Here is a 22,113-nt window from a genome sequence, read left to right on the forward strand (position 1 = left end):
CATAACCGTTGCCTTCAATTAACTATGATGCAACAAAATCACCTGCGCCTAACTATGATGCAACAAAATCACCTGCGCCTGTGCGAAACTGGAAAAAATCCCGCGCTTTACAGGTAAGTGACGTCACGATGGCCCGTATCATCCCCACGAGTTGACCTCTCCCTCCTGTTACAATGCACTCTATTATGCGCATTATGGAACCGCGGCCCAGATGGTACTGAGAAGTTGAGAGGCAGCCGGGGATGGCTACTATAAAAAGCACCAAGGAATGAACTTCGTGGTCTCAGTTTTTCATTCACATATTCTCTCACCCTTTCTCAGCAAAAATAGATAAATAGACAAATAAATTACAAAACACAGTCACACTTCTCTGGCATCTCAAGGACTTGGCATCCACTTTATTTTTCAAATGTTCTGGCGACGTCATATATTCAGGGTTAAGTCTCCCTTTCTTCATTATCTATATAAAGTCAAATTAAAGTGAATTGCACAAAACCCCGACATATTAACTTACACTTTGATTGATAGTAAGTAAGATTTAAAGGGACTGATAACATGTTAATTTCTTTGAATGGGTTATGATTAAGAAAGAAATAATAGAGAGGAAATTTTTATATACACCATTAAACAGCACTGGTAAAACTTGCAAAAAAAAGTACCTTCGAGGTATGTATATTGGTACCTTGTCAAACGCCCACCATACAAATTAAGTGCAGATACTCGTGAATTCTCTCAGTAACCATAGCCCGCTACGTAGTCGTCCCCCACTTTTTTCTCACTCACTTTTTTCTTCACCCCAAACGCCTGACACTAGTTTTACATTTTATAAGCATCGTAGAATTATTATAAATTTATTAAGATATATTTGTAACTACCACTTGTTAATTCAGTCCTTTTGCAAGAGAGTGGAATAAACGATATTTATTTATTTATTTATTTATTTATTTATTTATTTATTTATTTATTTATTTATTTATTTATTTATTTATTCACTTTAAATGTCATCGATTATTTTACGCTGGTGTTAAGTCTACCAGGAACTCAATCTCTCCCCCCCCCCCCCCCCCAATTGAACTATTAAAAAACTGTGTTGGAACACCTTGAACTAGAAAACTTACTTATGTAGGCAGCTATTTACATCCTCAGAGTACAAACTCACAATTAATTATTTCTTTCCCTTTTTTGTAAGAGCCCCAGTTAGAATATTATTTTCCTTCTACCTATTGACATATAGAACACAAAAATATCTTGGTAGTTGTCGCGGAATCTTTCACGGACTCCGCACTTGCCGGTTCAGAAACTGAAGAGACTGTATCTTTCCTTTTCTGAAGATTCCAAACAATCTGAACAATCTCCGATCCAATCTACAATTTACTATCTTCTATTCGCGATTCACAATTCGTTCTTATCCGATCTGACCTTACATTACAATTGCACTACTGATTTACTAGGTTCTATTTGCGCAACAAGTATTTTCGCTGCAATCACGAGCACAGTAAAATCGCAAGCCTACACTGTTGTAATCAGGCTACTAAATTTAATTCCTATTACACAATTACACGCGTTTCTCTTCTTTATTTAGCTTAATGGATGCGTGTAGTTACATCGTTGTCATGCAGTGCATTAACTTCGGACTTTGCCGGAGTACAATTGTGCAATCTGCTTTGTTCTCCTTCGTTCACTAATTTAATATTGCTCGCGTTACTTGCGATATATTTCGTGACATTATTCATTTAATTAATTTCCTAGTTTGATATTCTATCGTGCAATATTTTTTACGTCACGCACATCAGTGCTTCTTTCAAACAATCAAAAGGAGGCTTGTTACAAAATGTCGGCAAACAGAGTTCAGTCAGGGAGGAAAATACGATAAAAATGCATAAGTTACCCAATGCATTTTCCTCCCTATACCTACAAACTCCAAGTAACACTACATCGTTGTCAACTACATAACGCCTGTTCTCGGTCACTGTGTTCCGTTTCAGCAGTTTGATGAATGAGTGATGAAACTTCTATGGCAACACTGATTCTCTCTTCTAAGATCTCCAAAGCAACCAATGTGGCCTCGTCATTGGTTGATATCGTTTGATTGACAGTGCAGCTGGGCTCGGTTTCAGCCCCCTTGCGAGGTTTAGTGTTTATACCAAGTATTTCAAGTACAGTTTTAATTTTGTCTGGATCTGAATAGTCCAAGTGTCCGTTAATCTAAAACAACAAAAGGTAAAAGATTATTTTACAAATAAACTCCCAGAAATACTTAGATTTAATTAACAAGCCTGCTACTGGAACAATGTAGGTCCCAAGGTAACTGAGTGCGCAGCCAGTTGTGACTGTTTTCAACTTTACTGTACTTTACCTACTTCTACAGTCAAACCTCCCTCAGCGACCACACAAAATGCCAAGCCTAGGTGGTCGTTTATAGGAGGTGGTCGCTTACGAGAGGTCACACCACAAGGGGTCAGTCTAAATTTTTGAACTCATCAGCTTAAGGTAACTCCAGAGATTTCACTTATTTGGTAGCCACGAAAAACGTAGTTTTTCAACAGACTAAACATTGAATATAATTTGTGTATAGCGATAAAATACTATTAAATGAGCTGCAAAATATTCTTTTTAAAAAGTAATTTCTGTTGTTGGTCCAAAGACGTTCCATCATGGTCATTTTTCTTCAAAAGTGCATAAACTACCATATTTAACTCTTCATTCTCAAGAACGAGTACGGCAACCCTTGTTTTTCTATATCAGAGGAAATGTCCTTAAGCATCAACAAGGCTCATCTGCTAATTTTTGTTTCACGCTATGTTAACTTTCAGTCATGAGCTAAGTAGCAAAAGTCTTGACTGTAACTAGTTGATTGTAAAAAAGCAACACTGCTTTGCATTTCGCGGATTCAATATTGCACTCTCTTGGTCTATTAAAGTTCATTACGTCAAACAAGAGTACGGAATATGGAAGTTAAAAGAGATACAGCTAGTGCTTGGGAATACAGGTCCACTGTATTTAAGTACATTGGAAGCCAATCCAGGCATGAGCAAACCTCAAGCGTAACACTGACAAATTTACAGGTTCAGGCATAAAAATGTCCACCTTAAGCACGTTTAGAATTTCCTCTTTTGAGCGTTTCCGCTTACTGCGCGGAAAGGAAAGCTCCTCTTTTAGCGTTTGTGGTGTTATATGCTGATGTAAAACCACAAAAAAGGTTACCATTCGTGATGTCAAGGGTCTCGTTACTTAGGTGCCTAATGGCCACTCCATTACAACAGACCACGGAGTGGCTAACCTGTCTATTAGTTGCATAAAGAAAAAAATACCTATGGTGACAATCTGTTAAATTTCAAACCTTTAAGGGGCTTATATTCGTGAAAGCCTTGTTACTGGAGGAAATTGTCTGGGTTTGACAATACAAAGTTTAAAACAGTAAGCAGTAACAGCTTAAGAGAGAGAACCTTTGTTGCCCATTGCTTTTGATACTTTGTTTGCTTGTTGTTTCCTATATAGTTATTTACAGACATGTGCCAATGATGATATAGAAAAAAAAGGTTATCAATAAAAAACATCAAGATAATTGATCCGTTTTGTCCTAAGACAAAAGTGCACCATAGTTCACTAAATACTTCAAAAGAACTGACTGTTGGCAGCCATTCCAGCATACACTTACCAGCTCTGACAAATCAGCATTGACCATTCTTCGATTTTTCCACTTGATTGCCTGTATTCCAGCTACACTGATCTGCGCTGAGGCAGTGCGATAAACATATCTCAAAAACCAATCCTTGCTGCGGGCAAAATAAAATACAAACACCTGTTATCTAGAGCTGGGCTGAGATGACCACGTAGAAATTGTGAATCCGTTTCCAATTTGGGCAGATAAAAGAAACGCTGAGTAAGCAACTATCACTGGCTGTGACCACGTGTGTTTGGCTTGGCATGATTAATCTGAAAGGCTTTTGAGTAACTGAGCTAACAGCTCTGTGCTACAACTAGAAGACCATGGAAATTGCCGAGTGTTGGGAGAAAAAAAACAAATTAAACTCACCTGCAGTATCCATTGATTAGTTTCCCTGCAACAATTTGACCAGCACATCTCCAGCGATTGACATCAGCGCTAACAGGAGCTCCTAACAGAATAGCATCTTCAATGATACCCGTCCCTCCTAAAATACAAACGTGACTCATACAAACACTTCTTACAGGATGAACCTGATCACTCAAAGAAAAGTTACTATTCGCTGGAGGTGGCTACACCCAAGCAAAGTCTGTGTGTTACAGTAAAACATAAAACTGTAAACTGATCGTTATAAGGCAGAATGTAAGAAAAAAGTACATGAAACACCATCACCTTTAGGTGCTATAAAGGGCGGCAAAAAGAAGTCAGCTGCGAATAAGACTTGGTGGAAGTCAATGGTACAGGACTAAGAATGTCATTTTAGACGGAGACCCAAAGGTACACCCAGCAATAAATTGTTGCTTACCTTTTTTGGCTAAAGCTTCAAGACAAAAGAAAATAACTCTTGCACCCAAACTAAATCCAATAAGTGTAACAGGTCTTTTACCCTGATTTGAAACATACAAAAAGCAACAAATCAACTTTTGTGATTACAATATAATAGCTTAGCCCTGACATCCAATCCCTCCATGAAAAAGACACATTGTACATTGAGATAGCGGGTGATCAACAGTAGCCGAGCAAATAGGTTTCCTCTAATTTTCTAAATTGCTGTGCTTCGAAGAAAACCCTAGCAAGGATAAGGAGCTTGCAAGATTCCTAACAAACAACTACAACATCTGTTTTGTATGAATGTATGAATTCTAAACCTGCTGATAACACGTTTTATATGTAAGTTTATGTGTTTTTCAGTGTTGTCTCTTAAGCCGCTTTCCTTTTGTCATAACTGGCCGGTCAGACCAGTCAGTTCGTAAATGGAATGTACCAATTTGAAAGATAAGGTTCATGCTCGTCCTTCAAATTTCTTCAAAATAGCACGTACTAGTTTCAGAGTGATTATTTTTCAAGATTTTGCAGCACCATCCCTTCAAATTGACGCATTTGATTTACAGAATGGCCGGTCTGGCCAGCCAGTTTTGGCAAATGGCAAGCACCATTGATTAGTTAGCAGTGCACGTGTCATGACAGTTAACAGAAATGCTAAACACCAAGATAATTAAAATCACCAGTAATTCACCATCAATTGTAAAACAAACCTGTTCTCTGGAGAGAAGGACATCAGCAAGATGTTTTCCAACTTCAGCAGCTCTTCTGGAGCAAACATGCCATGGGTTATCGATGGCATATCCCAGCTGAAGAATGAACAAGGGCCATGATATGGCAGTGACAAGACCTTAGAAAGCAAACAAGCAAAACATCAAAGGCTCAGTACAGTTGCAGTTACTGCTGCTGCTTCATCTTGTTAATAGTGCAGGTATAATAATATTTTTTTTGTATTTGTATTTTTTGTATTTGTTTGTCTTAAATATTCAACAGTCCAATAGAAAGTACTGAAAAGACCATTGTTGGTCAACTCGGTAGGAACCACCATACTTACAGTCAAATGAATATTGTATTGAGCCTCTGGTTATATTTTTTGACCGATCAGTGGATAGTTAGCTCACAATGTTCACATAGTTGTTAATTGAACATTTATCAGTTTCAATCCATTAATTGTTATTTCTGATTTACACTGTTCAAAGCCAAGTTTGTCCAGCATGTCTGTAAGTAATGCATTAGACAGCCACTTTCAAGAGTCTAAAACTCAGGGCCGAGCACGATTAGCACTAACCCTAGATTAACTGAGAACAATTTTTTTAACCTGTGAGTTATAGTGGTAATAGTTAACCTGGATTTCGCGTTAATCATCCTTCAAACAATTCGGCCCAGAACTCTACCAAAATTCAATATATTAATTTCAATGCAAAGCATGAAAATGTGATCAGAACTCAGTACAAACCACTAAGGATTGTGTATTTGAGGGCCTCCTGTGTGATGATGCCAAGGGAATTGCTGGCAAAGAAAGAATACAGCGCACTGCCCATTTCAGCCAAGTATCTGTAGACAGATGAAACATTTGATAATAAAATGCAAGATTTGTAACATAGTGTAAATGGTTTGGAACAACTAAGGTATCTGAACACAGTTGCCGCACGCACTTTACAGGTTCAGTTAATGATATGGATGCTATTAAGGGCGCGCTAGGCTTGTGATAAGTAAATACGACATCAATTAAGGGATCCCTCGATTTTATATCAAAGGGATCACAAAGTTGAGTTTGTTCTTAAAATAACTCAGTTTCTTGTTTGCCAATCCTTTTTTTATCTTTGAGCAAAGAAAGTGAGTTCATGAAGAGCTAAGTCTTTTTGTACGCTTTTCATCTTTGCTGTGAAAACCCAATGAAAAGCCATGCGTGCGCATTTGACCAATAAAATGTGACTGGTTGTTTTATTGGAAGTGAACTGTTTTCTAAGGAACCACTTGTTAGAATTTTGTGAAATTTGACATAACAGTAGTTCTCTAAAAGCATAACTTGCCTACAAACAAAAAACCAAATATTGGAAGTTGCCACATGAATAATTATTATGTTTGGTCTAACACACCAAAAAATATCATAAAATGAAGCATGGTGCTACCTGAATATGCATTTAGTTAATAGTCCTTATGGGTTTGGCATAATACTTCCAGAACTTACTTAACTTGAAAGGATAAAATAAATGACTGAGTAAATTTGGGTTCAACAAAGGAATTATGATCATTATTTTAGAATATAGAAATTTACCGACCTTGACTCCCATATCAAACTGTACTGTTCCTGTGAGATGTTCAAATCTTTCCATGGATTTTTAAATGCATTCTTTACATCTAACAACAGAAATATAGCATTAAATCTGGGAATTAGGAATTTTTTAGGTGTGGAAAATAATTGTGAGATGTGTGAAGGCATATGGAAAGGTTTCTTGAAAGAGTTTGCACAAAGTTTTGCTACAGTCAAACCTGTGTAAATTTAAGCGGACCCCATATTAAGCAGACACCCTCTATTAAGCAGACAGCAGCACAAGTCCCATTTTTTTCTCCCTCACATTTACTGTAAAAATAACCTGTATTAAACGGACACCTCTATTAAGCGGACATGGACACCTTAAACGTAACTTTTATGGTGATTTCTATTGTTAAAACCCTGTATTAAACAGACACTGCAAAAAGGATGCATGCTTTCTTTTTCCATGTTTTAACAGATCAGCAATCTAACTTTGCCGAAGGACCAAAGAGCTGTCACATCTTGGTAGATACCGGTTACGCTTTACATCTTCTTACTAATAAAGCAAATGATCACATATACTTGCCATTGCTAATGGAAATACAGCATTCCACAGTTATCATATACGTTCACGGGAATGGTATTTGACCCTTTCAAGGCCTTTTAATACTGAGGAATCTGAGGAATATTAATATAACCCTTTTAAGACGAATTCTAAGGAAACCTGTTTTCAGCAGATAACCTGTATTGAGTGGTCCTGAGGGTGTCCACTTAAGGTCTTTCCCCTAAAATAGAACCTACACTCAGATTTTTTCCAAACTTTGCCCATGTGTCGTTCACTATATGTAAACTGCAAAAATGAAAAAAAAAAAAGAGGGGGTCCCCATGCTTGTTCTTCAGCAACGAAGCATTGAAATATGGTAATTTCTGCATGTTTGGACAAAAAGGACTATAATAGAGCATTTGCCAAAAACAGGAATTATTTTATGAAGGGAACAGTTAACGGCTCATTTCATAGATTTCTTTCCCTGTTCATAAATCATTTTCAATGTGAAATCTGTTTGAAAACTATCCCTAACCAGTACTACTGAGATATTCAACAAAATAATCTAATTCGTTACCTCTGAAGGTAGGCCAAAATGTCCATTGGCTAGATATTAGGCGCAAAATTTGATATTTCTAACACTAGGATTGTCCTTAAATTTTCACGGTAGTTGGCAAACGATATTGTGGTTAGAAATCTGACAAGAGAAAATAGGTTCACCAGGTTGGTTTTACAGATATTTCACAAAGCAGTGGTAAATCGAGCTTCAAAACTGTTTTCTCCGCGAAGGGACTGGGGCGAGTCTTATGAAAACACCTTTATTTCCGCGCAAAATGCAAATTAAGAATTTTGTTGTTAGATGCAAGTCAGATTGAGTGATACTCAGTAGATAGCTAGAAATGAGCGTAAATTTTTTATTTTGCCATTGTGCGCAGTAGAGTTGCGCACTGCAAAACAGGGGAATGACCTTAATACAGGTTTGACTGTAGTTGCAATACAAAGTGGTTTATTTGCTGTGTGACCAAAATCATCATTATATTACAATGCTGGTCAAAAGAGGAGATACAGTTGTAATTATACCCTCCCTCGCTATGCCTGATGTGGAGGTTAACAAGACACAGACAGTACTGTCAGTATTGTGCCACTTAACTGGCTCTAAAAATAGATGAATAGAATGTATGACCATTGCCTTTTCTCCTTCAGAGAAAACTAGGCAAGCTAAATGAATCAAAGGTTGCCTGTAAACATCAGTGGGATTTCATTCAGTCTTGTTTCCTCAGTTACCCTGTGTACTTAAGAGCCACATTTCGGATTATTTACACATGAAATGTGCAGATGCAAGGGTCCAGGTGCATTAGATTTGCTGGTTCAATAGTTATTTTCATAGCTTATGATATCATTCAAAATTTCTTTTCAACAGTTCTTTTTGGTTATATGCATTTTTGTGCCGTCAGACAGAGTTAAATTTAGATCAATTGCATATAGGCCAAAGTACTGTCCCTCCATCAACTCTATATAATTAGACACATCCCACCAAGGGCTGATCCCCCCCCCCCCCCCCCCCAGGCTGCATCATTTTGGAGCTTCTGCAGCTTTTCAGAAAGACCGGTGCCACGGTTACCCCAAATAACATTACAGCATTTAAAATATCAGCTTGAGGGTTGAACTAAGCTGTTCCTACCATAGGTACGTGGAAGGGTTACCTTTTTCTGCCAAGAATGGTATGTACATGTTTTAAAGCCAGTAAGGGTTTGAACCTGGACCTCAGGGTAGAGCCCTTCTTTATCAAACTTTGTTCATTGCCCCCTCCCCCCCCCCCAATCCCCCAGCAGACACCAGCACTGGTTCAACATGACACTCACAAATAATTGCACCCTTAAACTGGCTCTCCTTTGAAAAACTAATAAATTTAGTAAAAACAAAAAATAGCCTCCTCCCATATGCACCTGACATCAAATGTGAATGACTACCTCCACTTGTCAAAGGATTCACATTCGCCATAAGAGGTCATTGCTTACCGAGTAGCAAGCTGTGAGTACCTAGCTATTCTCCAAAATTCAAAAAAAGCATACAAACCTTCTGCATCATCAGGCAACCAGCCAGACACTGCTACAGCAAGGTGCAACTGTTCACCATTACCAAGTGATTCAAATTTAAACTCCTCAATTTCTCCAATCCTCCTGCTCAATCGGTACCCTAAAAATTGCACAACAACCACAGACTATTTAATTGTCATCATTTTTCAAGAAGAGACCTACTGCTTTAATCGTTAGTTTTAACACACGACTAGCTACTGGCAGCTTTCAACTTATATATTGTCAATCTTAATGCGTGCATTTGTTGTGGTTTTAAATTTTGGGCGGTTAAAATTCTTCAAATCAGTTTCAATAAATTTTATTGATTTTATTTTCCCTTGCCTTCTTAAAATAAAGTAATCAGTAAATAAATGGAATTATCTGAGAGAAAGGAAAAGGAAGATGGAGTTTAGAAAGCCAGTATCAATTAGATAGTCTCCATGTTGACAATTATGCTTTAAAACTTGGTTGATCAATTGTTAGAACTCCAACGGCCGACACTATCAAACTAGTGGCTCAAAAGAGATTCTTTAATATACTTCATCATGAATCAGAGGAATAAAAGTCTTGATGGTAATGTATCACCTGCAAGTTGACAATGGTAATTACACTTCTCCTAAAATTATTGGGTAACCATTATTATTATAAGCCTCCCAGCCCCCAGCCGGGGAGGCTTGATGGTCCCTGCTAATGACTTCATTTAACCACTGAAATTTTTTAAAACACTAGCTTGACGCCCATCTACGTCAGAAAAGAAAACTAGTGTCAGCTATGCCAGAGCTACTTAAAAGGCTGTAAAACAGAACAAGTCATTACCAGTAAAACTAATGTTCTCATGGTCAGGCTTGTTTAAATGGAAGAATAATTTCTCAGATATGTGCAGAGGGACCTTAGAGTTGGTAGTATGAATATATCTGACCTGTTAATCCAGCCCCAGCAGCTCCAAATAAGGATGCAATTAATGCCAGGCCTCCTGCGGTACTAAGAACAGCAGCACTGCTGGCCCCAAGTACTGCGCCAGCACCTGCAGCTATCAGAGGTGCTGCAAGGCCTCCAGTCACACCTAGAACAATAGTTTTAAAATGTTAGGCAAATAACAAATCTAGCCTGTAATACAAGGGTACCAGTAAATACCAAAAGTTTTCTGTTTAATTTACACATACCGTATTTATTCGATTAACCGCCCTGGGCGCTTATTTAATTTTGGGCCTAATTAAGGGGTGGGTGCTTATTTGAGGTGGACACTTATTTGAGGGTGGACGCTTATTATTTTCCCAACATTTTCAGCAAGCGAGGTCATTTTATGAGAACAACAAAACAAGGGAAAACAAGTTTATTTTGCTTCAACAAGACAAAACAAAGTGCAAAATATCTAACATAAACAATGTAAAAGTTCATTGACTACCGTATCTAAAACCACGTTGGGCTAGTACAGAAATGTTTTTTGTTGGGAGGAGGGTGGGATGGTTGCTTATTTGAGGGTGGGCGCTTATTAACTTTTTAGGCTTTCACGGTCGGTGTTTATTTGAGGTGGGTGCTTATTTGAAGTTAGGCAGCAGACTGGTACCCAGTCACTATTTACGTGTTTTGTGCAGGGGTGAAAAGATTGGATACGATGATGGATTGAGGCGTGCGGGGTGTCATGGGAAGAGGCGAAGGAAAAATAGCGACTGGCAGATTTCGATCTAATATGGCGTTCGTCCGAAGAGTGATTTCTTTTTTGTTGGCTTGTAATTCGTGCTTCCGCAAAGGCTTCTTCGCGGGAATATTCGCTGGAAGACGAAATATGACTGTGATACTAACCTTTGATCCACTTGTAATTCACTGAAAGAACTATCCAAATCACCCACATAGTCTTCCGGCGGATGTTCCCACGAAGAAGCCATTACGGCAGCACGACATTACAAGCCAACAAAAAAGAAATCACTCACCGGATGAACGCTTTAGCTCGTTAAATACCAAACTAGACCCGCAGTGAATTTTGACTGCAAGAAATGTCTAATTACTCCGTTTTCTTGAAAAAGAACACTGCACGGCTCCACGCACGATTGCACGGATCTGGCAACCGAAATCTGCCAGTCACTATTTTTCCTTTGCCTCTTCCCATGACACCCCGCGCGCCTCAATCCATCCTTGTACATCCAATCTTCTCACCCCACAAAATGCGTAAATAGTGACTGGGTACGAGTCTGGTTAGGCAGTTAATCAAATAAATAGGGTAACCACAACAAGTCCTTGTAGAATTATAAGTATTGCTTTTGCATTTAAGAGCTTCTTTCCCATTCATTACATGCAAATTTCTCATGGAAGATCAAACTTGAAATGAATGTCGTCCAGCTGTGGGTTTTGGAAGAGTAAATTCTTATAACAATATTATTATGGATACTGCAGTTACTAATTTTTAAGGATCCAACTTCCTATAAATTTTGTCCAGGATTTTTGCTTTCACTTCCCCTCAAAGAAGCTTAGTTTCTAACAAATGTTCTGTTCAGTAATTAATGGTGTCTGCCAGTTTAAGATCAACTATAAATTGTAATAAATCTGAATAATTTATTCTCAGTATCTTGCATGCATACCAATCAAAGCTCCACCTCCCAGAGCTCCCAAAGCAATAATAAGAGCTTTTTTCCGTCGCTTTGTAACTTCCTTTCCCTTTTTGTCATCAGCATCTTCACTAAAAAAGAAAACTACTGGTGAGCAAAGTTACAAATTTAAAGCAGAGTTAGCAGCAACTTATCCAGCAAATAGATATCAACAAACAGTAGTAAAACACTGCTGTGAAATAGCTACCTTAAGCCCACAATGCTGGCTTAAATCACACAATCAAAATAAAATTGTTATACATGCTCCATGTTCAAAATTCAAGTCCTAAGATTTCCTAATAATTCAAAATCTTTCCTTACCTTGTTTCACAATCTTTCAGTTGGTTTAATCTTTTAACAAGTATGTTTTCATATTCTTCCAGCACTGAATTCTGTACAATGAGCTGCTCTCCCAAACTGAATATCAGAACTCTCAATCTGGCATCATATCCACCTGTTAAACAGCAGGGATCCAGATTCAGAAAATATCTATACCTCCCTAGTGGAAGGTCATTGGAAATTCTAAGGTGGGAGGGGGGGGGAACATTTCAAAAGCCCATGAATGAAAGTTCATTGAAGGCAAATATGAAGCTAAATAATAAATTTATTGGAATTAATCCAGCGGGATGAGGGATCCAAACCTGTCCAGAAAACCTCCTATTTCAGGTGTAAGCAGATATTTTCTAGAGCAATACAATTGCAATATCAATTAAACAGTACATGTGATTGAACAAGTCTCAGGTTCTTCTAATTAATTCAGCTTTTTTAGTACAAAAAAATAAATTACAACAATAACACAAAGCACTAACATTGCAAATCATACTGTACATCAATAACACAAGTTTACATGAAACTCAAAATTCTAAAGCCTGGTTCTTATGCCATGAATCAGTACCTCAACACCCCCCACGCCACCCCACACTGGATGAATTGCTAGCCCCAAACTTTATGTTACCCATAACCTTAATTAGCCAAACTTAATCACTCTCATCTGTACGTTTACTCATAAATTTTGGTACTTATTAAACTTTCTTTGCTGTTCTGGAGAACAAAAAAGATGTCAAAAATATTATTTTACAAATTTAGGTTTAAAGTAGAATGCAGATACAAAGAGCAATTGTCTAAATTTTAACTTGGATGTCATTCCTATGATTTCAGCTTTTACCACAGTATCTACTTGAAGGAGTTAAAAATATAGTGAAGTAGTTTAAAGAAGCATGTGAATTTATATTTTAATTAATTTTTTAGGTGACATTTTGCTTGCTATTCAGTATTGTTGTTGTGGTTGCTTATTGATAAATTCCCTATTCACTACAACTTTTCTAATCATACAGAAAACATTATTTTCTTAAATCGCTCACAGAGTCCTTCATTGTTCATTGCCAAAAATATTGTTGTTTTATTGTCAATGAGTCAATAAATTATGACACATTATTAATAATAATATTTACAATATAAATACAATTATAATGACACTATATAATCCAATAAATAATTATAATCATCACAGTGACTGAAAAAATAATAAAATGCCTTTCATTATGTTTTTAAGGTTTTTTGCAATAATTTTTTAATACAAGTTATACATGTACACTAAAATTAATATTAATAATTAGTTTTCAATTCTATAATGTGAACCCAAAACAATATTTTTTAAATAGCTTACCTAATCCTTGAATAAGATTCAGCATATCCTACAATGTATTAGAAAATGTATTAGACAACATTGTGCTAACTTGATTGAAAAAAAAAATATGATTGCAAAAAAGCAACAACATGCAACGAACAACCACAACTACAAATGCATTTATTAATAATAATTGTTTTGGGCATTGTGGTGTCTTTTGTGGGCTTACCATGTAAATGGAGAATTCAATGGGCTAAAAATTATTATATTTTAGCCCACTGCTCTGAGCCAATAAAGAAAGAAGAAAATAACATAACCAGCCAAAGAAACCATTTGGACTGTTTGCACCATTTTCTTGCTTGTTTGACTGGACAAAATTCTGTTATTCAATTGCTTCTAAACTTAGAAGCGAAAGATTCTGTCAGTGGACAAATTTTGCTGGTATTCTGCCAAAGTTTTGACAATAAAAGTTTTTGTACAATAAAATACATGCCAACGTGATACCGTCAGGGTTCACGTCATATTTACTGACTGTACTGTCTTTGATTCCTTTTCTGAGTACCTTCTGAAATAATAGTAATAGAGTTGATGTTCTTTGGCGTAAATATGTTTTCGGCCCTTCTAAGAACTCATTTTAGCCCTTGCAGTAAAATGAGCCTGACTCAGGATCATATTTCAAAATTAAAATGTTATGGTGACACTATTAAAACCTGTATGGTATATACTGTTACAGAACTGCTTAGTACTTTAAAATGTTTATTTTTATTTTTTTAAGAAGTGGAAAATGTAAGGTTAACAAATTGTAGACTACAATAATTATTATTAATATTAGTTTTACAGTACCAAAAATATGAATGTTAAGTAGGAAAATTAAAACTGACAGGAAACATTAGGCTGTACATTCAATATATCCCATAAAATGAGGTGATTTTATGTACCGTAATAAATACTCCATCTTTAATTTCAAGACAAGCGTTCAGTCCATTGCTTGAAAAAAATATTTAATTTTGCTCTTGAACAGCATTGACAGAAATTACACAGCATCGCTGTCCTATGGCACTGGTTTTCAGGCAGCTCAAATTGTTTCATTGTAACACCCTTTGCAGTGCTTTTGATAGGCATAAACTACAGGCCGCTGCTGACACTGACTGTTTTTCTATGCACCTGCTGTCGTCAGATATTTTTGTACAATAATATTGTCCACAAATTTAATAGGACATAATTATTTATTAAAATTAATCTCAAAATTATATGTTTAACAACCTGTGGATTTTTTTAGCTTAGAACAAGTATCCTTGCATGTAAATTCAAATGCTAACCTTGGGAAATCCTGCAAGGCTACCATTGAACTGTGACTCACTCTTCAGAGCAGCTATAAGAGGAGCAGTCTGCAAGTCAATTCTCTCTGCATAATCTTCACAGTTTCCCGTTTTGACAAATTGCAAGAGTGTAGAAAGCACTAAATAAAAAATAAAAGATTTAATTTCATCAATCTCAAGCACCTCTCTAGTGGACGTATACAAAACATGGACCCAGACCTGTTCATGGACAACCTCTTGGACCCGGCCCATGGTCCACCCCTGTGGACTGGGTCCATGGACCACCTCACCTTGTGGACCCAGTCCATGGATCACCACTAATAAATTTTCGAAGGCCTATTTTACCCTTTCAATATAATAAAGGATGGACTGCGGACAAATTATAATATACAGATTAAATATGGCTATAGGGTTTTTCATAAACAAGTTGGTTAAGCAGAGTTGGCCCTCCACCCGATGTCTCGAAATGTAAACACTGCTCTTCGCGAGCACCTTTTACAACAGATCAAAAACGAAACCAACCTTTTATCTTGTTTCTACTTCATGTGGTGGCACGTGTTTTTTTGTACTCCACTAGGCTTCGTTTTATCCATATTTCTTGACTGCACATGTAAAGTTTAGTTTAGTTTTGACAACGTATGACTCCGAAAGAATAGCAATGGTCTTCTGAATTCTGCATCCCGTAATAAAAATACTTGGGACTTGGCCCAGTCTTTCTTGTTCTGCTAGCGCCCGGATGATTTGTTTAAAAAAGTATGATGAAGGACGAAATCTGCCTCGTCAGTACTCACCAGAAATCAGATTCTACGATTGCAAAGAAAACTAAATATGGATTGCGTATAAAACTCAATGGTGGTAAAAGCATTAAATCTCAATTTCATAGAAAGTAGAAGGTGAATTACACATTGAACACCATATTTAATCTGTATTTTATACTCAGTCTGCAGTCCATCCTTTATTATATTGACAAGTAAAATATACCTTCAAAAATCTATTAGTGGTGATCCATGGACCGGGTCCACAAGGTGGGGTGGTCCATGGACCCAGTCCACAGGGGTGGTCCATGGACCCGGTCAACAAGGTGGTCCATGGACCGGGTCCACATGGGTGGTCCATGGACCTGGGTCCATGTTTTGTATAAGTCCCCTCTCTAGTAGGCAAGGAAGTGTACAATAACCTAATCACCAAAACATCACTACCTTAGGCAGTAATTCACTATAAATAACCTGCAGCAATGAAGAACTGACGCACAACTGACAAGTGACCATCAAGTCAATAAGTAGTATTAGCCAAGCTCTAGTTGTTCACCATTTGCAAGCCAGGGAAAACCTTTGAGCTGGGAGTTTATTGCCAGGATTTTCAAAGTTTGTGTTAACAGATTATGTTTCCTTTTCAGGGTTATGGCCCAATTTTCAGCATTTCCAAAAGCTGATGGAACAGAGCAACAGTGTAAAGTGTCTACATAAATAGACCTTTATGCTACCCCTCTGATTCGTTTAAACTTTGTAATACAAAAAGCAAGTGCTGACAAGTCTTGTTGTTAAGTGTCAGCTCAGTTTGATGGGTCCAATAGAACACTACACAGCCTTTGGCTATGTGGAAGCACATAGCTGCTTTAATATTCAAAACATTCACTGAAAAACTAATGTCACAATAATAAACTGTTACCGCACGGATCATCAAACTTTACAAGCCCCTCTCTCAGATAAGACGTGGAAATATTCTAAGTGTCCTTAATGAGATACAATTTACAGACCGTATACGGACTGAAAAGTGCCTTTACGATCTCTACAGACCGTACGGATCGTCAAACTTTACAAGCCCCTCTCTCAGATAAGACGTGGAAATATTCTAAGTGTCCTTAATGAGATGCAATTTACAGACCGTATACGGACCGAAAAGTGCCTTTACGATCTCTACAGACCGTACAGATCGTCAAACTTTACAAGCCCCTCTCTCAGATAAGACGTGGAAATATTCTAAGTGTCCTTAATGAGATGCAATTTACAGACCGTACATACGGACCGAAAAGTGCCCTTACGATCCGTACAGATCGTACGGATCGCCAAACTTTACAAGCCCCTCTCTCAGATAAGACGTGGAAATATTCTAAGTGTCCTTAAAAAGATGCAATTTACGGACCAAAAAGTGCCTTTATGATCTGTACAGACCGTACGGATCGTCAAACTTATCAAGCCCCTCTCTCAGATAAGACGTGGAAATATTCTAAGTGTCCTTAATGAGATACAATTTACAGACCGTATACGGACTGAAAAGTGCCTTTACGATCTCTACAGACCGTACGGATCGTCAAACTTTACAAGCCCCTCTCTCAGATAAGACGTGGAAATATTCTAAGTGTCCTTAATGAGATGCAATTTACAGACCGTATACGGACCGAAAAGTGCCTTTACGATCTCTACAGACCGTACAGATCGTCAAACTTTACAAGCCCCTCTCTCAGATAAGACGTGGAAATATTCTAAGTGTCCTTAATGAGATGCAATTTACAGACCGTACATACGGACCGAAAAGTGCCCTTACGATCCGTACAGATCGTACGGATCGCCAAACTTTACAAGCCCCTCTCTCAGATAAGACGTGGAAATATTCTAAGTGTCCTTAAAAAGATGCAATTTACGGACCAAAAAGTGCCTTTATGATCTGTACAGACCGTACGGATCGTCAAACTTATCAAGCCCCTCTCTCAGATAAGACGTGGAAATATTCTAAGTGTCCTTAATGAGATGCAATTTACAGACCGTATACGGACCGAAAAGTGCCTTTACGATCTCTAGAGACCGTACAGATCGTCAAACTTTACAAGCCCCTCTCTCAGATAAGACGTGGAAATATTCTAAGTGTCCTTAATGAGATGCAATTTACAGACCGTATACGGACCGAAAAGTGCCTTTACGATCCGTACAGATCGTACGGATCGCCAAACTTTACAAGCCCCTCTCTCAGATAAGACGTGGAAATATTCTAAGTGTCCTTAATGAGATGCAATTTACGGACCGTATACGGACTGAAAAGTGCCTTTACGATCTGTACAGACCGTACGGATCATCAAACTTTACAAGCCCCTCTCTCAGATAAGACGTGGAAATATTCTAAGTGTCCTTAATGAGATGCAATTTACAGACCATATACGGCCGAAAAGTGCCTTTACGATCTGTACAGACCATACGGAGTCATACTTTACAAGCCCCTCTCTCAGATAAGACGTGGAAATATTCTAAGCGTCCTTAATGAGACGCAATTTACGGACCGTATACGGACTGAAAAGTGCCTTACGATCTGTACAGACCGTACGGATCGTCAAACTTTACAAGCCCCTCTCTCAGATAAGACGTGGAAATATTCTAAGTGTCCTTAATGAGATGCAATTTACAGACCGAAAAGTGCCTTTACGATCTGTACAGACCGTACGGATCGTCAAACTTTACAAGCCCCTCTCTGAGGTAAGAAGCGAAAATATTCTAAGTGCCCTTAATGAGATGCAATTTACGGACCGAAAAGTGCCTTTATGGTCTGTACAAACCGTACGGATCGTAAGGCCGTTTTTTCAGACCGTATCAGTTTGTCTATATTGGACAACCCTCTAATTATTACTATTATTAATGTTTATTTAGAAGGGTTTGCATGAAGTTTTAAAAATTTTGTTTAGGGTTGTTACAGCCATAAAATCTGTTAGATCTATGTTTCAAGTAACTAATCTTAAGATAAGTACCTTTTGGAAAACATATTCAAGGTCAAAATTTGACAAATACAATCAGAGTTACAGAGGTCCAAGGTCAGCTAAATTTATCTCCCAATTATTTACAGCATTACTCAATATTATACATTTTAGGCATGTTTACTTACAACCAAGATTGTATTAGAAACCACGAAAAGGTCTTCGGGCTAATGCTACATGTAGTATTGTAAGAGAAGTTCTGATTACTGGTAGTTATTTGTACTATCAAGCAAAATCATGTATTAAACATTATTTTATAGACTTAGCTAATGAATAATTTACCTTGTTGTGGAAGATCTAGATGCTTTACAAGTTGTTTGATAACTTCCTCATTCCATTTCCTAAAATAGTACCCAACAGAATATTAAAGTTTTTCAAGATCTCAAAAGTAAAAATATTCAACTCTCTCTAAGATGTAAAGTCTTGAGGGATGCCATTGATCATAATTTTTCAGCTGATTTTCCTTTCGTTTCTAAGATATTGGCATTACTTTTTTTTAAAAATTCTCACGATCATATTAAGCTTTTTCTGTATTTCGTGGCTGTTTTATGATTTGGGGGACTTGTGTTATGAGATCTGCAGCTTTCACCTGGTCCAGTTTAAATTGTTATCGCTTATTTTGAATTTGAACTATTGTAGTGTCTGTTTATCGACTGTGGATTTTTATACCATTTAGGGCATTTTGGTTAGGTTTAACTTGGCTCGTTTTTAGTGTGATAGCTTTTACAACTTCCCCTGTTCAGGTCTATGTAATAAATCATAGTTTGAACTGTGTACTACTACAAATTATTTGTTTTCTTATAGTGTGTGTAATGTTGTGGACATGATGATTGTTCAGTTACTGAGGCACTGCTGTAATACGTTTATTTCAGGATCTCAAATTAGCATTTTAAATAAATATGCACCCCTTTTCAAGAAATGGTGATACCACTTCTTTAATATTTTCTCTTTTCACCAAAATAAAGGGATGTACACTGTATGTATATTTTGCTTCTTTGTTTGAGACATTGCCACTCTTTAAATTTTCAAGTTCCCACACCCCACCCCCCCCCCCCCACAAGTTCTGACAAAAATATGAAGTCTCCTATCACCATCCCCCGCCCTCCTCCTATTCTCCTCCGATAAATGATGAACAGTCCATTAGCCCACTGGCTATCTTAGAAAACTGTTTGGAATTTGTTTTATTGAATTAGAATTTCCCATCTTTTGTAAATAGACTCAATATTATGAAACTCAATAGACTTCAGAATTCAGATGAGTTTAGTTTTCGTCATTAACAAAATAATCAATCATGGAGCTTGTTTTTAAATTGTAAAATTCTCAGCTGACGTAAAACAAAGGAAACAAAAACGACAAAACAACTCAGGAAAGGAAAATAATAACCTACAACACAAGGAAAAACCTGTCAGTCCCCTGTCAGGTTCTTTACACACCGAGGTTAACCCTAAATTTCCTCCACAAAAAGAGCAGCTATATCATAATGATCAAGGATCGAGGGACCTACCTGTCCGTTGGTGTATCAAACAAGTTTGAGAGGATAATGCTGCAAAGACTCGCATAAGAATATTTGCCCACATCAGAAAGACTTTTCACTGTATTTGCTGCTGCTTCATCATAATCAGCTGCCATTTTGTTTTTCTTTTCACTAGTTCCCAGTACTCCCCGAATTTTTTTCGGACGCAGTTGATGAACTAACTAATGAATTAATAAACAACGCCTGTTCTGCGGCCTGCGTTATTTATTTATTTATTTATTCATTTATTTATTTATTTATTTATTTATTTATTTATTTATTTATTTATTTATTTTTGTTACAGCCTTTTTTCGGACCTGGCATACCACACCAATAGGAGCCACTCTGCGAGGCTGAACTGCATCAACTGATTTTCGTATCTGAAGGGGTAAATTGTACTTTAATACGTGGAGTATATTTTACAATTATTCCACGAGCGCGCATTAGATATGAGATGATAGATAGATCTTACTGATTCTGCTTTTGAAGGACAACCAGAAAACAATTTAATGGCCACTATTTCTCGGACATGGTACAACTGGCTGGCTTTTAAGCAAATCAAAACTCCGGATTGTATTATTCAATGTTCACGTTTTATAATAATTAATTTTTATTAAAAACAGAAAAAAAAATAAAAACATAATAATAATAATAATAATAATAATAATAATAATAATAATAATAAATTCGGGGTGGGGTGGGGGAGGGGTTAACCGCGTCTTAGAGTAAATGGTAGTTGATTATATTCTACCCTTCTTATATATAAAGCTGTCTCAGACTCTCTTGTATCCAAAGACCGAAAACAGAAACCAAAATCCCCCCCCCTCCCCCCTCCTTCCCACTTTTCCATAATTTCTCTTCTGTGTCGTCGTTTCGACTGCCTTGTACAGGGCTATTTTCTGCCCTGTCTGACTGGGCCTATAACAACTACATTCTAAATGGGCTTAATTAGACACCAAAATAGTACTGTATTTTACTCACCGAAACGGCGCCATTTTGGGGGCTAAAAGCGATTTATTTACAGTGTGCACTTATAGAGTACCCTGGTTTATTAGGCCGCATCTGGAATATGGTACTGTTGCGTGTGCACCTCGTACGGCAAGGAATATCAAGAGTTGAAAAGAATTCAGCGAAGGGCCACATAATTCTATTCCTCGAAGTTAAGTCAGAGGATGATTATTATAATCGCAAGGAAAGGTTCAATTTGTTATCCTTAGAAAGTATAGAAGGTAGATGTGCCATATTTGTTCGCAATGTACTTGTTAACACAGATGTATTTTATACATTATTTTTTATTCAGATCAGCTGATCGATACCCCCTAAGAAGTTACGACAGATACACTTTGTGAAAGAACTTTCCCTGAACTAATGCTTAGAGTTTTCTGCATTCTTTGTTTTATAATTTGTTGCTGATTAGATGCTTCACTATATATGGTTATTGGTTTTTATTGAAATAGAACGAAAGTTAAACCGAATAAGTGCATTTAGACTAATATTTAGGCAATAAATGCAAGGAAACGGTGGTTTGTTTCAGTAATATTTCGATATAATTCTATATCATCGTCAGACTAGGTGACAATGCGGTAGCTAAAGTTTAAATACTAAAAGGGTGGTAAATTAGCATCAATAGGCACGTGAGAATGAAATAAGTACAAAACTTTAGCTACCGCATTGTCACCTAGTCTGACGATGATATAGAATTATATCGAAATATTACTGAAACAAACCACCGTTTCCTTGCATTTATTGCCTAAATATTAGTCTAAATGCACTTACTCGGTTTAACTTTCGTTCTATTTCTCCTGAAATTATCAGCCGGTAATGGTTTCTGGTTTTTATTGACATACCTTATTTGGTAGGATATTAACGCTTGTGGGTACTGTATTCGAAATTAAAGGTGAAAATTACTTTCCAATAATGGAAGTTAATGCGAAAAAGGTGCTAAAAAATCGAAATGAAGGAAATTAA

General features: G+C 37.1%; 1 protein-coding gene across 2 annotated transcripts; it reads right to left on the bottom strand.

Annotated features, from left to right (window-relative positions):
* Positions 1-378: 378 nt before the first annotated feature.
* LOC146489598 (transmembrane and coiled-coil domain-containing protein 4-like) lies at positions 379-20,283 on the bottom strand. 2 transcript variants are annotated; one of them, XM_085103389.1, is made up of 15 exons: positions 20,137-20,283; positions 18,915-18,973; positions 14,894-15,033; positions 13,614-13,641; positions 12,269-12,401; positions 11,942-12,039; positions 10,285-10,428; positions 9,367-9,486; positions 6,772-6,850; positions 5,946-6,043; positions 5,203-5,339; positions 4,473-4,554; positions 4,037-4,154; positions 3,659-3,776; positions 379-2,205 (listed from the first exon to the last, which is right to left on the bottom strand). In XM_085103389.1, exons 1-15 carry the CDS (start codon positions 20,259-20,261, stop codon positions 1,942-1,944), a joined length of 1,743 nt encoding a protein of 580 aa, XP_084959515.1. In that variant the 5' UTR covers positions 20,262-20,283; the 3' UTR covers positions 379-1,941. The 2 variants fall into 2 exon arrangements, with proteins under 2 accessions (XP_084959515.1, XP_084959523.1); XM_085103397.1 differs by lacking the exon at positions 18,915-18,973 and having other exon boundaries at positions 20,137-20,278.
* Between the last annotated feature and the right edge of the window lie 1,830 nt (positions 20,284-22,113).

This window comes from Pavona decussata, unplaced genomic scaffold (genome assembly GCF_977016875.1).
Source record: "Pavona decussata unplaced genomic scaffold, jaPavDecu1.1 SCAFFOLD_4, whole genome shotgun sequence".
NCBI lineage: Eukaryota > Metazoa > Cnidaria > Anthozoa > Scleractinia > Agariciidae > Pavona > Pavona decussata.